The sequence below is a fragment of the Hyalella azteca genome, unplaced genomic scaffold, assembly GCF_000764305.2.
Source record: "Hyalella azteca isolate HAZT.00-mixed unplaced genomic scaffold, Hazt_2.0.2 contig16209, whole genome shotgun sequence".
Taxonomy (NCBI): domain Eukaryota; kingdom Metazoa; phylum Arthropoda; class Malacostraca; order Amphipoda; family Hyalellidae; genus Hyalella; species Hyalella azteca.
Genome location: NW_025946036.1, coordinates 276,124 through 293,965, shown reverse-complemented (window position 1 = coordinate 293,965; position 17,842 = coordinate 276,124). Strand labels below are relative to the sequence as shown.

Here is a 17,842-nt window from a genome sequence, read left to right as displayed (position 1 = left end):
TTCCCAGGGTGAAGACCCAAGTTAAGAAAAAAAATTACTGTTACTCGAATTTGATACTAGTTGCTGGGCAGCTTGGGAAGTTGGGACTGGCATGATAAAAATGAGTTCAGTTGACCTTGACCTGTAAATGCACCTAGGTAGTACTGTCAATTTGTCAAAGACTGCTGCTACACCTAACCCTACCTAAGGCTACCTACCTAGGTACATAGTCATGATAGTGACAAACCAAAGATTTTTTAGAATCAGTTCATTTTTAATTTCCTCATTTACTCAAGATTTTGACAAATTTCTTAAGTAAGCTTATGCTGGTATCCATGATACTTTACTGGTCTACTTATAGGACTCAAAAATGAACTTGAGACAGATTCTAAAAAACTATCTGCTTTGCCACTATGCAGGCTAGGTATACAAGTACAAGTTGCCACCCAGCACTGCAGAGAGTCAGAGACTGCATATAAATTGCCTCTCATTGCTATAATGCTATTTGCTAAAAACCTTATACCTAATACTAATCAGTGATCAATGATCAGAACTAAGTTATGTAGGTTTCCATATCTTCTACAAGTTGATAACAATACTATTTTGATTGACCTAGAATTTAGGTAGCTACCTAGCCTAGCTGCTAGGAGCCTAGGTACTTACCATGCAGCCCATGCAGGACCATGCAGTCCATGCTCAGCCCCTCAGGGTCCAGCTGCTCCAGCAGGAACCAGGGTCTGAGGGTGATGTATGTTTTGACTTTTGGGTAAATTTTCCTGCACTAAGGAGTTTTTTTTCATAATACCACGGCTCAAAAAATTCAGTCGCGGCTCGCCAAGTAGATATGTTCCATACTAGATGCCCAGCACTAGCCTAATTGGTCTACCGTCAGACAGAGTCTTGAAAAAGTCTGTCCGATGAAATGGCATTATATTATATTAGAATTGAAAACTGTGTGATACGTATAGAAGATACTGAGCATGAGCACTCCAAAGCTCTCCAAAGGATCTACAGCTTGACCAAAGCAAAAGTTCATCAATGGATTTCCTAAGAGAACAATTCAGAAGAAATAATGGTGAACTCTATGAATTGCATTATTAAAAAGTACAGTTGAATGGGCATAAAAAGGAAGGGGCAGTAAATCGGGATGCGCGTCCCACATTTCGTAGAAATGTTGTAGCAGTTAAACTAATCAAAATATTGCAAAACTAAAAATAGTGGCATTAACTTCAACATTTTTACTATCTATTATGTATAAAGCTAGTCAAGAAATAAGACATTTACTATCTCTAAAAAATCGCTGAAAAAAAGTGTGAAAAGTGTGATTTTGGAAAAGTATATATAGTCAGATGGGGTAAGACAGGAGTCAGGACCGAAATCACTAACAGGCATGTAGCATCTATACCATGAATAATTAAAAAATCCTAAACTTATCCCTATGCAACTTATCGGTGTGGTTATGCAATGGGCTTCAAGGCTACAACTCAGACTTTTTGCATACAACACAGTTTTCTGTACAGATTAAAAAAAGTGCGCTGATCCCATCTTACCCCACTGGGGTAAGATGGGATCAGCTCACCAGGCTGGGGTAAGAAAGGACCAACAGGTAATTCTTATGTTACAAGGTTTTTAGTAAAAATATAAATCTGATATAGTGATATTCAATATTATCCATCTAGAAACACATTATTTGATTAAACAACCATTTGTTACTGTTTTGTGTTGCAGGAAATCAACCCTAATATCAGTCACATTGGAGTTTTTGCCACGAGAAAACTTCATTAAGCATAGAAATAGTAGGTTGGCTTTGATTCATTGTAGAGCACTGCCAAATGCTATATTCCATTAGTGTCATTGTCTGAAAATTTATCAAATTGGTAATAAAACCAATGGATAATAACTTAAGAGTCAGATGTCATGTGTTTTCTTATTAACTGCATTTGTGGTGCACTTCTTCAAACATATCCCATGCCCGCTCACAAAATTATGAATATAATTATTTTTTATGTTTCACACAATGATTTTTCCCCCAACCTTCTTGCACATTGTTCTGCAGCTCACTAATGGGAAGAGACATCCCTATTTTCTCTATCCCCATGATGCAATTCACAATAGTATGCTAAATTTATCTAATTGAAAAAGCGAACAAGTTAGAATGGTTATTTTAAGCAATAGATGAAAATTTTGACCAAAATACTCCATGTATACTTATGCACAAGAATATATTAATTTAAAAGCTATTTTTGATAAACTATGGGTAAAAGAGGACCATTTGTGGGGTAAGATAGTACCATTTGTGGGGTAAAACAGGATCATTTAGTGGTCCCGTCTCACCCCGTGTCCGGTCATTTTTGACCCCATTTTAGAATAGTTGTCAGGCAGTGATGATAGCAGGGAGGAATGCCTAGTATGTCTCAAAAGTTCCACGTTACTTGAGGTTACCTGCCTACATCCACAAACCTGGCCAAAAAATTTTTTGTAATCAGACACAGCTCATTTCCCAAATAGGGTTAACTATTTTGTGACCCTTCTTTACATAGGTTTTCTTTGAATATTAATCAAAAATTCATTATTTGCAGAAGAGGGTTGAAACAAACACTGAAATGACATGCAATGATTGCTCTAACATATTCTTCCATCAAATTAAATTCAGTGCAATCAGAATGCATGCCATGGGCTGGTCCTTTATTACCCCATGAAGGCTGCGATCCTGTCTTACCCCATTTGACTGTATACCTCTGCTAAGGTCTGGAGCAAAAAAAAAATATTTGCTATATTAAAAAATTTAACTTACATAAAAGTTGCACCCAGGTGTAGGCTTGAAAACGTAATTGACGGAATTTGCCCATCGCATAAAAAAAATGGCAGCCATTTCCGCACGACGGGGTAAAAAGGGACACCCTCCCTCAAAGTAATTAGGGACACTTAAAAATGCATTTACAGTAGAACCTCAGTTAGCAAAGGCTCCAGTTTACAAAAAAAATTGATTAACAACAAAGAATTTTGATTACATTCACCTAGCTCAGTGAAAAAAAATTCACTTATTGAAAAATTAGTGCATCATTGGTCGTCACAAAATTGTACATAGAATGCTGTATATAGAATTGTGCACCGGGCGTCATAGAATGAAAAGTAATTGACCTAAACTATGATTTATTTCTCCATAACATATGATGGTTGTCACTAAAACATTCTTTCCTGTTTCAGGTATGTTTTTTATGATTTTTCTTTTATAGTGAATTCACTTAACCCAATTGAATGGTGTGAAATTACAAGCCGTCCTGTAAGCTTACAGATACTGAAGAAATGCTACGTGGCTGCTGATATGAAGCTTACAGAGGACAAGGTCGTTGTAAATGCTCAATGGCATGTTCATGGATATGGTAATGGCCCGTATGCTAAATAGGGCACTAGCACTATGAAGTAGCACTACGCACTACAAGCCATAGTGCGGCATGGAACACTACGGTTGGCATGCTAAATAGGGCACTAGCACTATGAAGTAGCACTACGCACTACAAGCCGTAGTGCCTACTATAGTGCAACATGGAACACTACGGTTGTCATGCTAAATAGGGCACTAGCACTATAAAGTAGCACATGCACTACAAGCCATAGTGTGGCATGGAACACTACGGTTGGTATGCTAAATAGGGCCAAAAGCATAACGCGCACTACAAAAATCTGAAGTGTCCTACATACCGCACTTCACGACGACACTATGGTATATTTCACCTTGTTTACTTCGTCAGCTATGGATCTGTTTGGCTTACAGCAAATGCATCATTGCATAAAAACCTCAGGAACTACATGCCATGAATATAAAAAAGTGTACTGCTTCAGCGAATAACATGTTATTCTTATGGCTGACATTTTCCTTGGCGAAACAGATGAACAGCGTAGAAGTAGAAAATACTTTTCTCATTTTTGATACCATGTTTTGATTTTTTTTTCTGGAGTCATTTTGAATTCTTCTGCAAGAACTTTCCATGCTTCTCTCTTTTGTTCGATGTCTTTGGGAAGCGTGGCCTTTGAATATATGAGAAAGGTGCGCAGACGCATTGCGAATTTCAGCTCACCATCATAATTTTCACTAGTACCATTATATTGCATCACAATTAGACATTTTACATCAATCTTCTGCAAAGAATGAGAATTACTTAGGGAATGATTAATTATTTGAGCACTTAACTACCATTCTTCAAAAGACTCATAGCGTGTTGCGGCACTATAAAGTACTCTAACAGCGAAGTAGTACTTCCTAGTCTTTCTGCATACGAATCAGTAGTGCGACACTAAGCGACACTAAACATTGTAGAGCTACTTCAAAGTGCTTAGTGTCTGTGATTAACCAATATAACTTATAAACATAGTTTTGTTTGGGGCACTCCTAACCTATGAGTACTAGAGTCCCAGTAAGGCCAGTATTGAATTGGCTTTTGTCACTCAGGAATCTCAGCCTCTCAGGAAACTAGCCAAACATCCAACAGCAGGATAAATGAAATACAATGCCAACCCAGCCAAATGAACTTTAACCCAAATGACAGCTGGTATGTACATTGAGATGGTGTACATATATGATGATGATGGGTTAGTGAGGTTAATGGATGGGACATAGGTACACAGGAATGAATATGGATGGAAAATAAATAAAAATATTACAAGAACCCCACAAGCCACAACTATAAAATAACTTGGTGATCAGTAAAATGTGGCAAAGAGAACAGTGAAAATAAAACTTAATAATAAATAAGGCTCACAAAACAGCCTCTGCTGTACAATCTTTTCTGGCACAGCTGGCAGGACGTCAGTGATGTTCTGCAAGGGGAATGGCTTCCTGCCTGCACAGCAGTTTCTGATCAGGGCCCTGCCTTACTGGAAGTCTCTGCCGAAACTGGTGTTTTTTTGTGTCTTGCAGCTCAAAAAAGCTGCTGGCTCTGAAATATTTAGGTGATTGGAATCTCGTTTAGGCTCATCACTGGCTCAGTCTCCTCAACTAGTATCTAAAATTTGTGGTTGTCATTAGAACATTTGTTAAGGAACACTATTCAATGTATTAGTTTGTTACCTATAAAACTAGTACAAAACTTAGGTTTTTTCTGATGTAGGAGCGCCATTGCTCACGGCAGCATTCCAAGGCCAACTGAGCAGACTTGAAGCACAACATGCTGCTGAGACTTGTTCAGTACTTGTCTTGTTAGTTGTTACCATGAGACCCAATTTCAAACCACTGCATTTGTAGTTTTTGAGCAATTTAACTTTTCATTTGTTGCTAATAAACTTGCCAGTGCTGTGTTAATGGGTTAAATGGCACCAGTTGCAAATGGGTGATCATGGGTGATCGTCTCAACCAAGATTCAAAATCATCCCTTATTACCCCATTTGACTGTAGGCTCAAATGACATATTAATTTAATCAAAGATCCCAAGCTATGATAATGATGGTAGTTACTAGTTTAAGTAGTTTTTGATTATCACATGTATACCAGAATTTACAGTTGAAATGGCCAATGGCCAGTCCAATGACAATTGTTTCTTGTTGACCTTGTTTTAAATTTTGCAGTGCTGCCTTCTATGTCTCAAGGTTAGCATTGTGAATACAGTCATTACCATGTATATAAAACACCCTATGTTCAGAATGGTTGTCACTGTGCTATTGGAGACTTAATTATGTAAAAATTATGTTTAGGGTGGTACTTTAGTCCCTTTATGAAATGTGTCTAATATTAAAATTTTTGCAGCCCAGCCTAATCAGTTATGCTCTTATTATTTGTGAGAGCTCACAATACGCATATAAACCCCAATAAATCATGGAATGATTGGTTAAATATAAAAAAATGAATGATGATCAAATCCCAGCTCTGCTGGGTTCTCAAGGCAAGCGCAATTCATATTCAACTGACTTCAAAATCAAAGTATTAGAATATTACCTCAAGAATGGAGGTGATGCTGTTTTTGGACTGAAGTCAAGGACTGCTGATCATTTCAACATTGGCAAGAAAACTGTTGTGAGGTGAGTTTAATTAAGATTTGACTTGAATAACCATAGGTGAGGCAGAATTGAGCAACTGTCAGTGTTATTGTTAAAACATATGCCACCAGATGAAATTTTCAGAGCTAAGTACAACTCATTGAAAAAATAAAATAAATTGAAAACCTGCTCATTCTCAAAACTATTCATTATTCCAATCTTGTGTAGCCAAGGAAAGGTACAATGTCTTCAAAATTACTTAATATGTGGTTGGTTTCTTTTTAGAACACACTAATCAAGCTCATTTATATACAGCATATTAATGCCATGTTTTGTTGATGTTCAAACCTTTTATGGATCTTGAAATTTTCATAGACCTGTGGGCCCAATACACATTAAAAATTATTGAATTTGTAAGTAAATTCATATTTTATTTGCAGAATTGTTGAGAGCAAAGAAGCCCTTTTCAAAGCCAAGGCAATCAAGTCCAAGAAGTCCCTTCATAGTGTTATTAAAGCTGCTTCTACAAGCAAAGTTGTGAATGTATCCAAGAAAATCCCTGTGAAGGTGGCTGCCACTGCAAAATCACTGCCAGCTACTAAATCTCTGTCAATAAGTAACAGAGTAACAGCTCAACCTCATGCCATATCTGTGAAAAGTAGCACCAATAAGAATGTTTCCCTTGGAGCAGTCCAATCAGTTTCTTCTTCTGCCAGTACAAATGTTTCATCTACAGCAACATCTGCATCTTCTCAAGCTACTGATGCAAGTTCAAAAGCTGCTGAGTTTTGTAACAGAACTCCTCTCTTGATGGTAAAGATAGTTGTCATTTAATATATAATCTTGACATAGGAGATGGAAGAATATATTTGTGTTTGTTCAAATTTCAAATTTTTGTTTCTACGTCTACTTCAAATTTGTGCCCTGTCTGCATGATGATTTTGCAGATTTTTCAATGATATAATGGTATTTTCTTATCTTTTTTTCTCCATGTTATTTTAAAAAAATTTATAGTGATGGTATTATTCAAAATTTTATTTCAGAATGAACAAGAGGAAGTTTTTGATTTACCTGAAGATCCCGATTACTCAATACTCAAACTGCCAATCGCGGGTGGAACCTCAGCATCAGGCGTGGCTGGTCCTGCTTTATTGCTCTCCACTGCCACTGAAGAAGTAAGTTTTACTCCATTCATTTCTGAATGTATTGTGTTTCTCATCTCACTTGGAAAATATTGCACATTATTCAGACAACACTGAAAATATTCGTCTACTTTTTTAGGTAAAAATGCTACTGTAGAGATTAATGACCATCCGAGTAACAGTGGCTGCTTCATGTCTTTATTGAATGCTGTAAAGCAGCACTTGTTGTGTACCGAACTTACTTGAGCTCACATTTTAGTTTTGCACTTACAAAAGTGCCTCTTTTTTGTAAAGTTTGTTCACTGAGAACTAACCTTGCTTATGGAATCTGTCAGTAGCTGATTTAAGCTAAATTCTCCAGGTGCGTCATGCTCTCATCTATGAATGTGAAGTTTTGTACGAGTGCAAGGTGTGCCGCAGCCTCTTCCGCTCTGTGGTCAATTTCCTGGCTCACAAGAGGATATTTTGTACTCAGAACTACAATGCCAACAAGAATCTTTACCCCAAAGTATGTTGCTAGATGAGTGGCTTTTCTCATGCTCTTAAATTTAATTGAGATATGAATATTATTTTAGCAAACGTGGGAACATCATTAGTTGGATTAATTTTAGGTATCTGAAGTTCCAGTCACAATCAATAGTAAAACAGTGATGCTGATGCCAATGTTTGTTTTATATTATAAAATGTTATTGCATTTAACATTATTAAAAAGAAACATGTGCTGAATATAGAATATGAGACACGCTTCATTCTAAGCTTGATTGATCTACTTGACAGGGTGAGAGCTCATGTTTTACGCCGCACTCCAGCTCGGTCATCAGTTCAGATTACAGCAGCGGGGGCGGCGCCAAGACATGCAAGGAGCCTCAAACTTCTTCTGCCACAAACACTGGCTCCTCAGCTTTTTATGACAGGTCTTACAATCTTTGTTGCTACCAAAACTTTTTGTTTTATTTACAAAAAATGGAAAAAATGTGAAAATCGCATTGAAAAAAATGGGAATAGAACTCTTTAAATAAAACTGCAATAACTTTTGATAAAAATGCTCAGTATTTATTATCATCACCTTATATCTTCCTCCTTCAAAATTAATCACACAATTTGAGGTCTTTCTTATTTGTTATGTATATACCGTACGTTAAAAGTTGACTTTTTAGCGATCGTCAAACTGAAGGCCGTGACGTGTGCAGGCTTGCTAGCGTGGAGCAGCAGCGAGCTGCAGATAGCCAGGACTGCCACATTGAGCTGGAATGCGTGGCCGATGGTGCAAGTAACGCGGTCTTCCAGTCTGTCCGTCATCCTGGCACCGAGCACTCCCAGCCTGATCTCAAAGAGGCACGACAAGTGGCGAGTGTCATTCATGTTCCTGGGGCCCAAAACCTAAGTTGGAGCTTTTGTATACTGCATGAATTCAATGAAGTTTTACCTGAGCCTTGTGCCGATGTTGACTCCTGAAGTCGTCTACATGATTTGTCATGTCCTAATGAACTAATTCTAAATTTTCTTTCCCTGCTGGCTTGCATTTATGATGTACAGAGGACCAATCACTTCAGTCATGTTATGAGCAACGAGAATGTGTAATATTTTTACGAATTTAGTGTTGATTCGCTGTGTATGCATTTGTGACTGATGTAATGAACACCACTTTTTACAAACTCTTCTTACAAACTTGTGGTGTTAGGTCCGTGAGCACGAATGTGGCGTGATGGCCATACTGGGAGAGGACGGGCGAGTCGTTGCCACCGTCAACCTCAGCGACGGCACCAACATGGCGGCGTCTACGACTGCCTTGCCCATAAAACAAACCAACATGGCGGCGTCTACGACTGCCTTGCCCATAAAACAAGAGCCTCAGGATACTGCACAAGAGGAGCAATCAACCTCGCGGCTACAGTGCCTCGATTGTAAGAAATAGTTTGAAGTTTCAACCCGTTAATGTTGACTGTTGTCAATGCTATTCATAGATATTGGAATAGTGACCAGAGTTAGCCAAATTCTTGCAATGGTGATCAAAGAGGCTATACAGCAACCTTGGAATAAATCTTACCAAATTAATATATGAATTGGTTTTCTACTTGTTGAATTGGTTCTCTACAGGTTCTACTTTATCAATTGGTTTTCTACTGGTTCTGGCAGTGGTTCAATAAGTCAATAACCATATTTTAGTGCAAAACTTTACACCTTGTATGCAATTCAGCGCGCGATCAATTGTTAGAAAAGACAGCTCCTGAAAGCACAAAGTTTTTTGAGTGCTTGAACTCTGCTGATGGTTGACAATGGCATTTGATTGCTGGTATGTAGTAGTCAGTGTTCATTTGTTGATTATAGTCTATTTATGAGGTGAATTTGTATATTTTGCTTATACTGAGGCTCTGAAATAATCATTTTTAGAATTTCACAATTTGGGATACATGCCTGGCCTGTAGGTAAAATGATTGCTAATTAATTTTTGGTAATTTTACTTTGTAAACTTAATTTGGACTAAATTTTTTTCTAAAATGTTACTCTTAGTCACCTGTTAGGTGTATATAAGCACCCAATTGTCTGTATATGGTCAGGGAAAAGTTATGTGAATGTTTATCATGTATTTATGAAATTTCAGGGACATATGTGCAATTTTTTAGTTGAAATCTGAAACTACTCCAATTTCGTGAACAGAAATCTAATCAGGTATTTCTAATGCACTGGTATTTTTGTATGCTGAAGTAGCCGGAAAGCTGCTTATGGTGCATGTGTCAATCAGCCGCAAAAAATCATAAAATAGTTTATTTTACTGTACTTTTATTGTATTTGTAAACAATGTATGTGTAAACTTTTCATAAGTAATTTTTTTATTGTATTTGTACACATATTGTAAAAGTAGACAATTTTACAATATGTGTAGGATATTTGCAGCCTCAGAATAATAATAAGTGTTGATGTTTTGCAGGCAGTGAGTGCTTTGACGACGCCAGTTGCCTAGATGCCCACGTGCGTTCCTCTCACAGCAGTGCTGACCCCACGGGCTTCTCGTGCCCCATTTGTGGGGGCTCGTTCCCCTCCTTGTGGGCCGTCAGCAAACATCTTCAGACGAGTAAGCTCGCAAAATTATATACAATATAGAGCTATCTAAAGTAGTTTCTTGCTCCGTGATGGTCATGCATAAGTTTCATCTATCTTTCACTGGGGCCACAGTCTTCATTTATGTATACCGTAATGTTTATATATATGTATATTTTGTGATCGCTAAAGTTTTTATTCAATGAGTTCTTCTTCTTTTTTTTTTACTACAAAATGTATTTTCTTTTAGTTCACCATAAGACGAAGGCTCAAACTGAACATCTCCGACAAACCATCAAGAACAACTCTAACAAAGACAAGCAAACTCCCAGCAGCGCTTCAGGGCCACTCGACAGTGGCGCGTCTGCTGCTGATGCTTTAGACGGAGGCGTGGAAGTGAAGACGGTAGGTTGTTGATACAACAATGTATCTCTTCACGTGAGGTGGTTATGTTGTAACAGTGGAGGAGTGGAAGTGAAGACGGTAGGTTGTTGATACAACAATGTATCTCTTCACGTGAGGTGGTTATGTTGTACCAGTGGAGGCGTGGAAGTGAAGACGGTAGGTTGTTGATACAACAATGTATCTCTTCACGTGAGGTGGTTAAGTTGTACCAGTGGAGGAGTGGAAGTGAAGACGGTAGGTTGTTGATACAACAATGTTTCTCTTCACGTGAGGTGGTTAAGTTGTACCAGTGGAGGCGTGGAAGAGAAGACGGTTGTTTAATGCGCGATGTCATCTTTCATGTGGAGTGGCTGTGTCGTGCCAGTGATTCAGCTCAAAATCTAATGATCATGAATTGCTTATCTATTTTCTCTGATGCATCTGTAGCTGTCACTGTACCATTGCTCACCATCATTGTCAGCTAGACTTTGGCATGTAAGGAGTTTAATGTTGAAATGAATAATGCACTGCCCGGCAATTTATGACTTGATGGTTTGAAGTGGGTGATCTTTGTTCTATTAAACTACCTTAGCGTCTGCCATAATTAACGGCATTTTCTCTTCAGGAGCCTCTAGATCCACCGATGCTGTCATCGCCCCAGCGTGATAAGGTGAGTCTAGGGGCTTGCGTTCATCCTATCCTATGTCTGACAGTATCATTCTTGCTATGAACTATGAAATGCATTTCACTTTCCAAATGACCCATGTAGAAAAAGCTTCCATTGTGACTACTAATTTTCTATATGGCTTCCCCAGCCTGTTAATCAACTATCGAATGGACGTCGTTTCCTGTCTAATCGTTCAGTCTCTTTAATATATTATTCTATAAGAAACTTGGAATCAATTGGATAGGTCAAGATATTCGAAAATGTATATATTTTATGCTAATCTTATTCATGTTATGCCCATTTTCTTTATTTTGTATCCATCATGTTCGTGGTATGTTCATTTTGTTCATTTCATGCTCGTGTTCATGTTAGGCAAATCTTGTTTATTTTGTTCATTCCATGCTCATGTTCATGTCCTGCACATGTTATTTTGTTCATTCCATGCTCATGTTCATGTCCTGCACATGTTATTTTGTTCATTTCATGCTCGTGTTCATGTTAGGCAAATCTTGTTCATTTTGTTCATTTCATGCTCTTGTTCATGTCCTGCACATCTTGTTTATTTTGTTCATTTCATGCTCATGTTTAGTTATGCAGTTATCTTATTTTGTTCATTTTTACGCCATCTTGTTCATTTTGCAGTGGATAGTTAGAGGTTAGGGGTCGGAGTCATTATGAGAACAGCTTGACATGCCATTAATGGGTACATGAAAAATTCCGGCATCATAAGTGGGTGGATCATTAGCTTCAGACTTTGATTAGCGTGTTGCAAGTAATGGGATTATTAGATGAACCAACTACCTGGTTTGAATTTTTGTTTGCGGTTTGTAATGTAGCTTGGCCATCTATGTTCCAAGTATAGCTGCTTCTAATTGTTGCTGTAAATTACCGTTACTAAAATAAACGACTTCATTTTCATATTATTAGGTTACTCGCACCAATTATTTCATTGTTGATTCATGTTGCATTCCATCAAATTACATCATGATTTTCGTATCTGATCTGATTTATTTATGCATGCTTTGGTAGTGAGCTCGTCATTGTACTTGGATTGAGTTCACGGCAGGGAGAGAGAAAATGATGCCTTCTAATGTGAGACTTGGTCACTTAATATCTGAAATTTACTCGTTTTTGTTGAAGTTATCGTACCAGAAGTTCTTGTAAATTTGATCTTTTTTACAAACGAGCTTCTTTGTTTGATAATTTAAACTTAACTGGTAGATTCACTCGGTTGCTAGTTTGTACTGAAACTTGTTATAAAGGCACACATTTTCTCTCTCCCCATAGAGTGTTGAGTGTGGCGGCGGTGGTGTTGCCGAGCGATGGATGTGCAACGTTTGCAGCAAACTCTACGTGACACACACAGCCTGCCTCGCGCACGCCGCGACGCACACTGACTCTTCATTCCTGCCCAAACCTCAGCTCGTGAAGGTCTTGATCAGCCGTAAAGCTTTTAGCCGAGTCCTGTCTGAAGTTTCTTCCTCGGTGTGGTCTTCTCGCACGGGTTTGAAAAATGGCAACCAAGATGAAAGTTCAAACTTGATGGTTGGAAGTAGCCCAAGATTAACACCCAATATGCATCTGAACGAGTCAAATAGTACTTTATCGAATGACACTCAGGCTTCAAATTCTCCGAAAAGTCGCTGGAAGTTTAACGACGCATCATTCAGCATATTAAGGAATAATAACATACGTGCTCGCGAGGAAGGCATTCCTAGTCAAAGTTTGGATCAAAGAGATGCCCTTGAAAAGAGTATACAAAGGCTTTATGAAAGGCATAATTCACTGGCGGGAACAGAACCCAAGGCGCATGAGGTTATGCTGCAAACCCGACTAACAGTCAAGAATCTGATACGCCATCCTAGCAAACTGAACCCTCGAGAAAAGGAATCTCCGAGCAATGATAATCACGAGCAACCGTATCACCCTAATTTAGTTCAGTCTAGGAAAAGAAAACATGGCATTGCAGGCTTACCTGTCTCTGCTCGAATCACCGATAACAAGTCTTCTTTTTACAAAAGAATAGCTCAGTCTGAAGTTATTGATTGCAAAGCGGTTTCGTGTGACACTTCGGAGAAATCATCAGGATCTTCCTGTGATGAACATCGTTCTTGTGATTTAAATAAAAGTGAAGATAACCAAGTCCAGAAGTCGGTACCAGATAGCCTACGTCCAACTTTAAGTAATAAGCCAACCACTTCTGCTTTCGCAAATCTCACTGTGCTCGGTCAGCCTCCTACTGAATCTCCGGCTAAAAAAGCCTCAAAAGTATGGGAATTATACGAAGAAGACTGGGCTGATGACGACGATGCTGAACCATTACCACCACTGAACGCTCCTCCGAATGGTGATCATGTCCCCAGAGCTGCCACAGATTTATTTGAGCCTCGAGAAATACGCTCGAAGACTCCAGTGATTTATTCATCTATTGCGGAATGCACCAATGCCACTAATGCTTGTCTTGTGTCAACTGCTAAAACTTCCGAGGCTTCTGCTGGCAGCGTTGGAACTACTTCGAAGCTTCAATCGATTCATTCTTCTGACAGATCAGTATTCGATGCAAAGGAATGTGACATATATTCTGTTGAAGAACCATCGTTTCATAATGACTCAAGCCCCTCCAAGAGAAAGTCTGAAAGCTCTGTTGAGGTTCAGGATATCATTCCCAGTCCGTCAGGAAATCGTCCCCAACCAAAAAACGTTTCCTGCCACGAGTCTGTGAATCTCTTCGACTGCGGTAGTGTGGCTGAACAAGAACTAGATGATAGATATCAAGAAAAATATGGATCGGAATCTACCGGCATGTCACTCAAGGATGACTCTTTAATGCTGGAGGCTTCGAGTCTTGGCCTCTTTGACACAGGCTTCGAAGAATGTTGCTTGCACAGCGATCGATTGGAGGAAGATCACACACCACCATTGTCTCATCGGGAGCAGTCCCCCGTAGCTGGTCCATCTTTCAGATGACGGAGTTAAGGCTGAGGTATGTTCTCATGCGCGGATTCTTTCTCGCTGTACAATTTCCACAAAATTTTCTGCTAACCATTTTTTTACTCGCATGCCTTTAAGTTAAATACTAAGATGGGTTTTTATTTGCAGGAGGAAGTGAGGGCGTCACGGCAGTCTTCTCTGCTGCGTTGTCCAGATTGCTCCATGTTCTTTGTTAGTCACCGAAGTCTGGAGGCGCATAAGGAGTTTTATTGCCAATTGGATGCTGCTCAACCTGCTCCGTCGCGCCGTGCTTCCATTGAAGCTATCCAGGAAAGACCACTTACTCGTACTCCCGTTTCAGAATCACCTACGAAGAAGATCGGGATTCAGATACGCAAGGTATACAAAACCGAAGATAAAGAATTACCACCAACTTTTGATCTTAGATCTACCTCTGACAATGATGAATCTTCTAGCTTGTCTCGTATCAACAACAATGATGGTTCAGGGATAAAGTTTGAAGTTGGTTATAAATATCCGAACAGTCAAGGCCCACTGTCCGATACCTTTATTATGGGTAAAGTAATGTCATTTTGTTCCCTAGAGAAGTTTCGTTGTACTTTGTGTCGGAAAAATTTCTGCAACGGTTCTAGCGTTCGAAAGCACGCTGCTATCCACTTGAGATGGACGCGGTTCCTTTGTTTGCTGTGTGGCTTCAGGGACTATCAAGAATGTCGTATGGTGAAGCACGTGTGTGAGGTACATCAAGTACAAGCTAAGGAAACTATCTCATACTATACTGAGTCGCACTTCATAAACGGCGATTTTAGAAAGGAGCTGATCTTACCTTCTTCGGACTTGTCGTCCTCGGAAAACTCTTTGAAAAGAAAAAAACGAGCTATTCCTAATTTCTCTGATAATGAAGAAGTTTCTCCAAAAAGAACTTGCACAAAAGAATCTCAACCTGGACCGCCAAAATTAATGCATGATCAATCTACGGAAAAACAGTTTTTGAAGCTTAAATTGAAGAGAGTGCAGCTTGATGTGCGTCCTAGTGAAGGTCCATCTCCTATTATCGCTGGCAAAGATAAATCTTTGGAGTCAATTATCAAGAAATTGGGCGGAAATACAGATGAAGACCGTGATGAATCAAGTACACCGCTAGTGATGTCGAACGAACCAGGACCGTGTCGAAAAAGAAGTATTTCGCCATCCGAAGTGCAGGTTGACCTTTGTAAAGTGAGGACGAGCCTGCACATCCAACAGTCTGGGCAAGTGACAACGGGTGAAGCAACAAAAGCTTCTTATCATATTCGGTCTCGCCGAAAGAAGAGGCCTCCCACTAAATTGAGTCCTTCCCCTCTGTCTAATAAAGTTTCTGGGAAGAAGTCCTTGCGCAATTTTCCGTCTAACAGAACTTCACACAGCAATAAGGCAGGACCAAAAATTCAAAAAGGCTTGTTCAACAAGAAGACCAAAACGTCCAATGATACTGAAATGGATCAGATATCTGAAAGCATTTTGATGGAGCCCTCAGAGAGTACGATTAAGATTTCATCTGATACAAGAGTGCAATTGAACAGTCGAAAAAAGATTGCATCTGCTGACAACGATTATGGAGCACCTAACGTGGTTACGGCTTGGATATCTCCTGACGAGGAAGCCCCACTCTCCCCAAAAGAGTCGGGATTTTTACACAAGAAGACACTGACACCTGAAAAGAGTGTTCAAAAACCCAAAGAGGAAACACTGACGCCTAAACAGAAAACGCAGACACCCAAGAAAGAGATGCCGACACCTGAAATAAAAACCTCGAAACCTGAAAATAAGTCACGATCGCCTAGAAATCATTCGCTCTCGCCTGAAAAGAAAACTTCGACACCAAGAAAGACGACGTTGACATCTGAAAACAGAACTCTGACACTTGTTAAGACGGCGTTGACACCTGAAAAGAAAACTTTTACGCTTGATAAGATGACGTTGGCACCTGAAACAAAAATGTTTACTCTTGGTAAGACGACGTTGGTATCTGAAAAGAAAACATTGACTCCTGGAAAGACGACGTCCACACCAGTAGAGTCAATGCTATCACTTGGAAAGAAGTCGCTTACACTAAAGAAGCAGGTACCTGCGATTGCGAAGAAGATCCTTCCGTCTGAAACAAATGCACCGAGTCCAGAAAGTGCCGTGCCTAAACTTCCGACTAAAATACTTATGCTTAAAAAAGAAATGCAAACTTCTGAAAAGAAAATACTTCCAAAAAGCTCGCTAATTGTATTGCAAAGAAGGTAACATCTTCTTCTGGCAAGAAGACACAGTCTTATTCAAAATAAAAACAACATACGACCTTTCTAAATGAAGTGTTACCAAAAGAAGATAGTCTAAAATTTGTTCAAAGAGCGTAAAGAATTGAAAATCTCAAGTTGTGCCTCCTTAATCGATTGATGGTAAAATTCAGCGAAAGTATTGGGTATTGAAAATGGGTTTGCTTTTTGTCAATCAATGTATTTGCAAAAACGATATAACAATTGTTTTTATTGACTAGCCATTTTTTGTAAATATTTATACTACAATGAAGCATCGGAACCTTTTTTTTTGGTTTCAAGCATTCCGTTATTTTGACAGTAAGAATAACAAACTTGTTCTATTTGGCTTCGGTAGTGAGTTTCCTACGTGACATTTTAAAAACTTTTAGATCACTTGTATAACTGGACAATTTTAGATCTCCGCACACTTCTTCAGATATCGCCACACAGAGATTATGCGCACTGTCGGTACGCTGCAGCGTTTTACTTGATAGCTTTTATTGTTATTGTATTTTAACCCTCCTGAGACACGGAGGTCTAAAAAATCAACCCTCGCGTGCTGTTGTGGAAAACTCAACACTTTTAGGGTTCCCACGTTCGGCCATTGTGGCTGGAAGGCTTTTATTTGCATGCGCTAGCTAACGAATTAGGATGAAATATTGTCATCTGTAGACCGGGTGATAAATTTTTTCATTGTTTGTTTTGCTATATTAGGTAGAATCGGTTTTATGTATAGTTTTAAATAATGCTCGCATATTTTATTAACTACAGGGTGAACCAGAATTAACTGAACCTTTTAATTTGTTAATGAATAAAAAACTAAGAACGTTATGAAGTTGAAACTTGTTTTATTTAAAAGAACATTTTTATGGTAATATTGTATCCTAGTTTTTAGGATACAATAACTAACTAGGATACAATATTACATACAATATTTTAACTAATACATATTATTAATACATAATAAATATTTTAACTAATACAATAATAAAATATTGTAATAGGATACAATATTACCATAAAAATTTTCTTCTTTTAAATAAAACAAGTTTCAACTTCATAACGTTCTTAGTTTTTATTTAATAACAAATTAAAAGGGTCAGTTAATTATGGTTCACCCTGTATGAACATATCTCACAGTTACATTATTGTCTAATAACGGATCTGAAAACGTGGCGAAAACTGAGTTTGATCTGCAGTTTGATCTTCTTTGAATTTCAAGCAAGCGTCTTCAAATAAAACTTCGAGATACATAAATGCAAATCACTGTTAGAAAATAGCGCTATCTGATTAATATTCTCGATTGCACGACTTCTTATTTTGCTGCAGAAGAGTAATCAATCAGACTCAGTGGCAATAAGCTCGTAAAAAGAAAGTTCTGTAGCCTTTCTATTACCTCTGTAAATTATGTACATTTGCTTCCT

General features: G+C 38.6%; 1 protein-coding gene across 6 annotated transcripts; it reads left to right on the top strand.

The window, feature by feature from the left end:
* Positions 1-5,717: 5,717 nt before the first annotated feature.
* LOC108680352 lies at positions 5,718-16,721 on the top strand. Of its 6 annotated transcripts, none has more exons than XM_047884791.1 (12): positions 5,718-5,991; positions 6,390-6,762; positions 6,993-7,124; positions 7,453-7,599; positions 7,869-8,005; positions 8,282-8,438; positions 8,773-8,859; positions 8,902-8,995; positions 10,021-10,164; positions 10,381-10,535; positions 11,140-11,184; positions 14,281-16,721. In XM_047884791.1, exons 1-12 carry the CDS (start codon positions 5,816-5,818, stop codon positions 16,402-16,404), a joined length of 3,771 nt encoding a protein of 1,256 aa, XP_047740747.1. In that variant the 5' UTR covers positions 5,718-5,815; the 3' UTR covers positions 16,405-16,721. The 6 variants fall into 6 exon arrangements, with proteins under 6 accessions (XP_047740747.1, XP_018024646.1, XP_047740748.1 ...); XM_018169157.2 differs by adding an exon at positions 12,469-14,164 and having other exon boundaries at positions 8,773-8,995; positions 14,281-14,348; XM_047884792.1 differs by having other exon boundaries at positions 6,390-6,714; positions 8,773-8,995.
* The last annotated feature ends 1,121 nt before the right edge of the window (positions 16,722-17,842 follow it).

Excerpts from the sequence above, each read along its gene's own strand:
- LOC108680352 (XM_018169155.2), top strand. The coding sequence starts at position 5,816 with ATGAATGATGATCAAATCCCAGCTCTGCTGGGTTCTCAAGGCAAGCGC. Across the intron at positions 8,006-8,281 it reads TCCTCAGCTTTTTATGACAG|GCTTGCTAGCGTGGAGCAGC; the intron begins GTCTTACAATCT and ends TGACGTGTGCAG. Across the intron at positions 8,996-10,020 it reads GCGGCTACAGTGCCTCGATT|GCAGTGAGTGCTTTGACGAC; the intron begins GTAAGAAATAGT and ends GATGTTTTGCAG.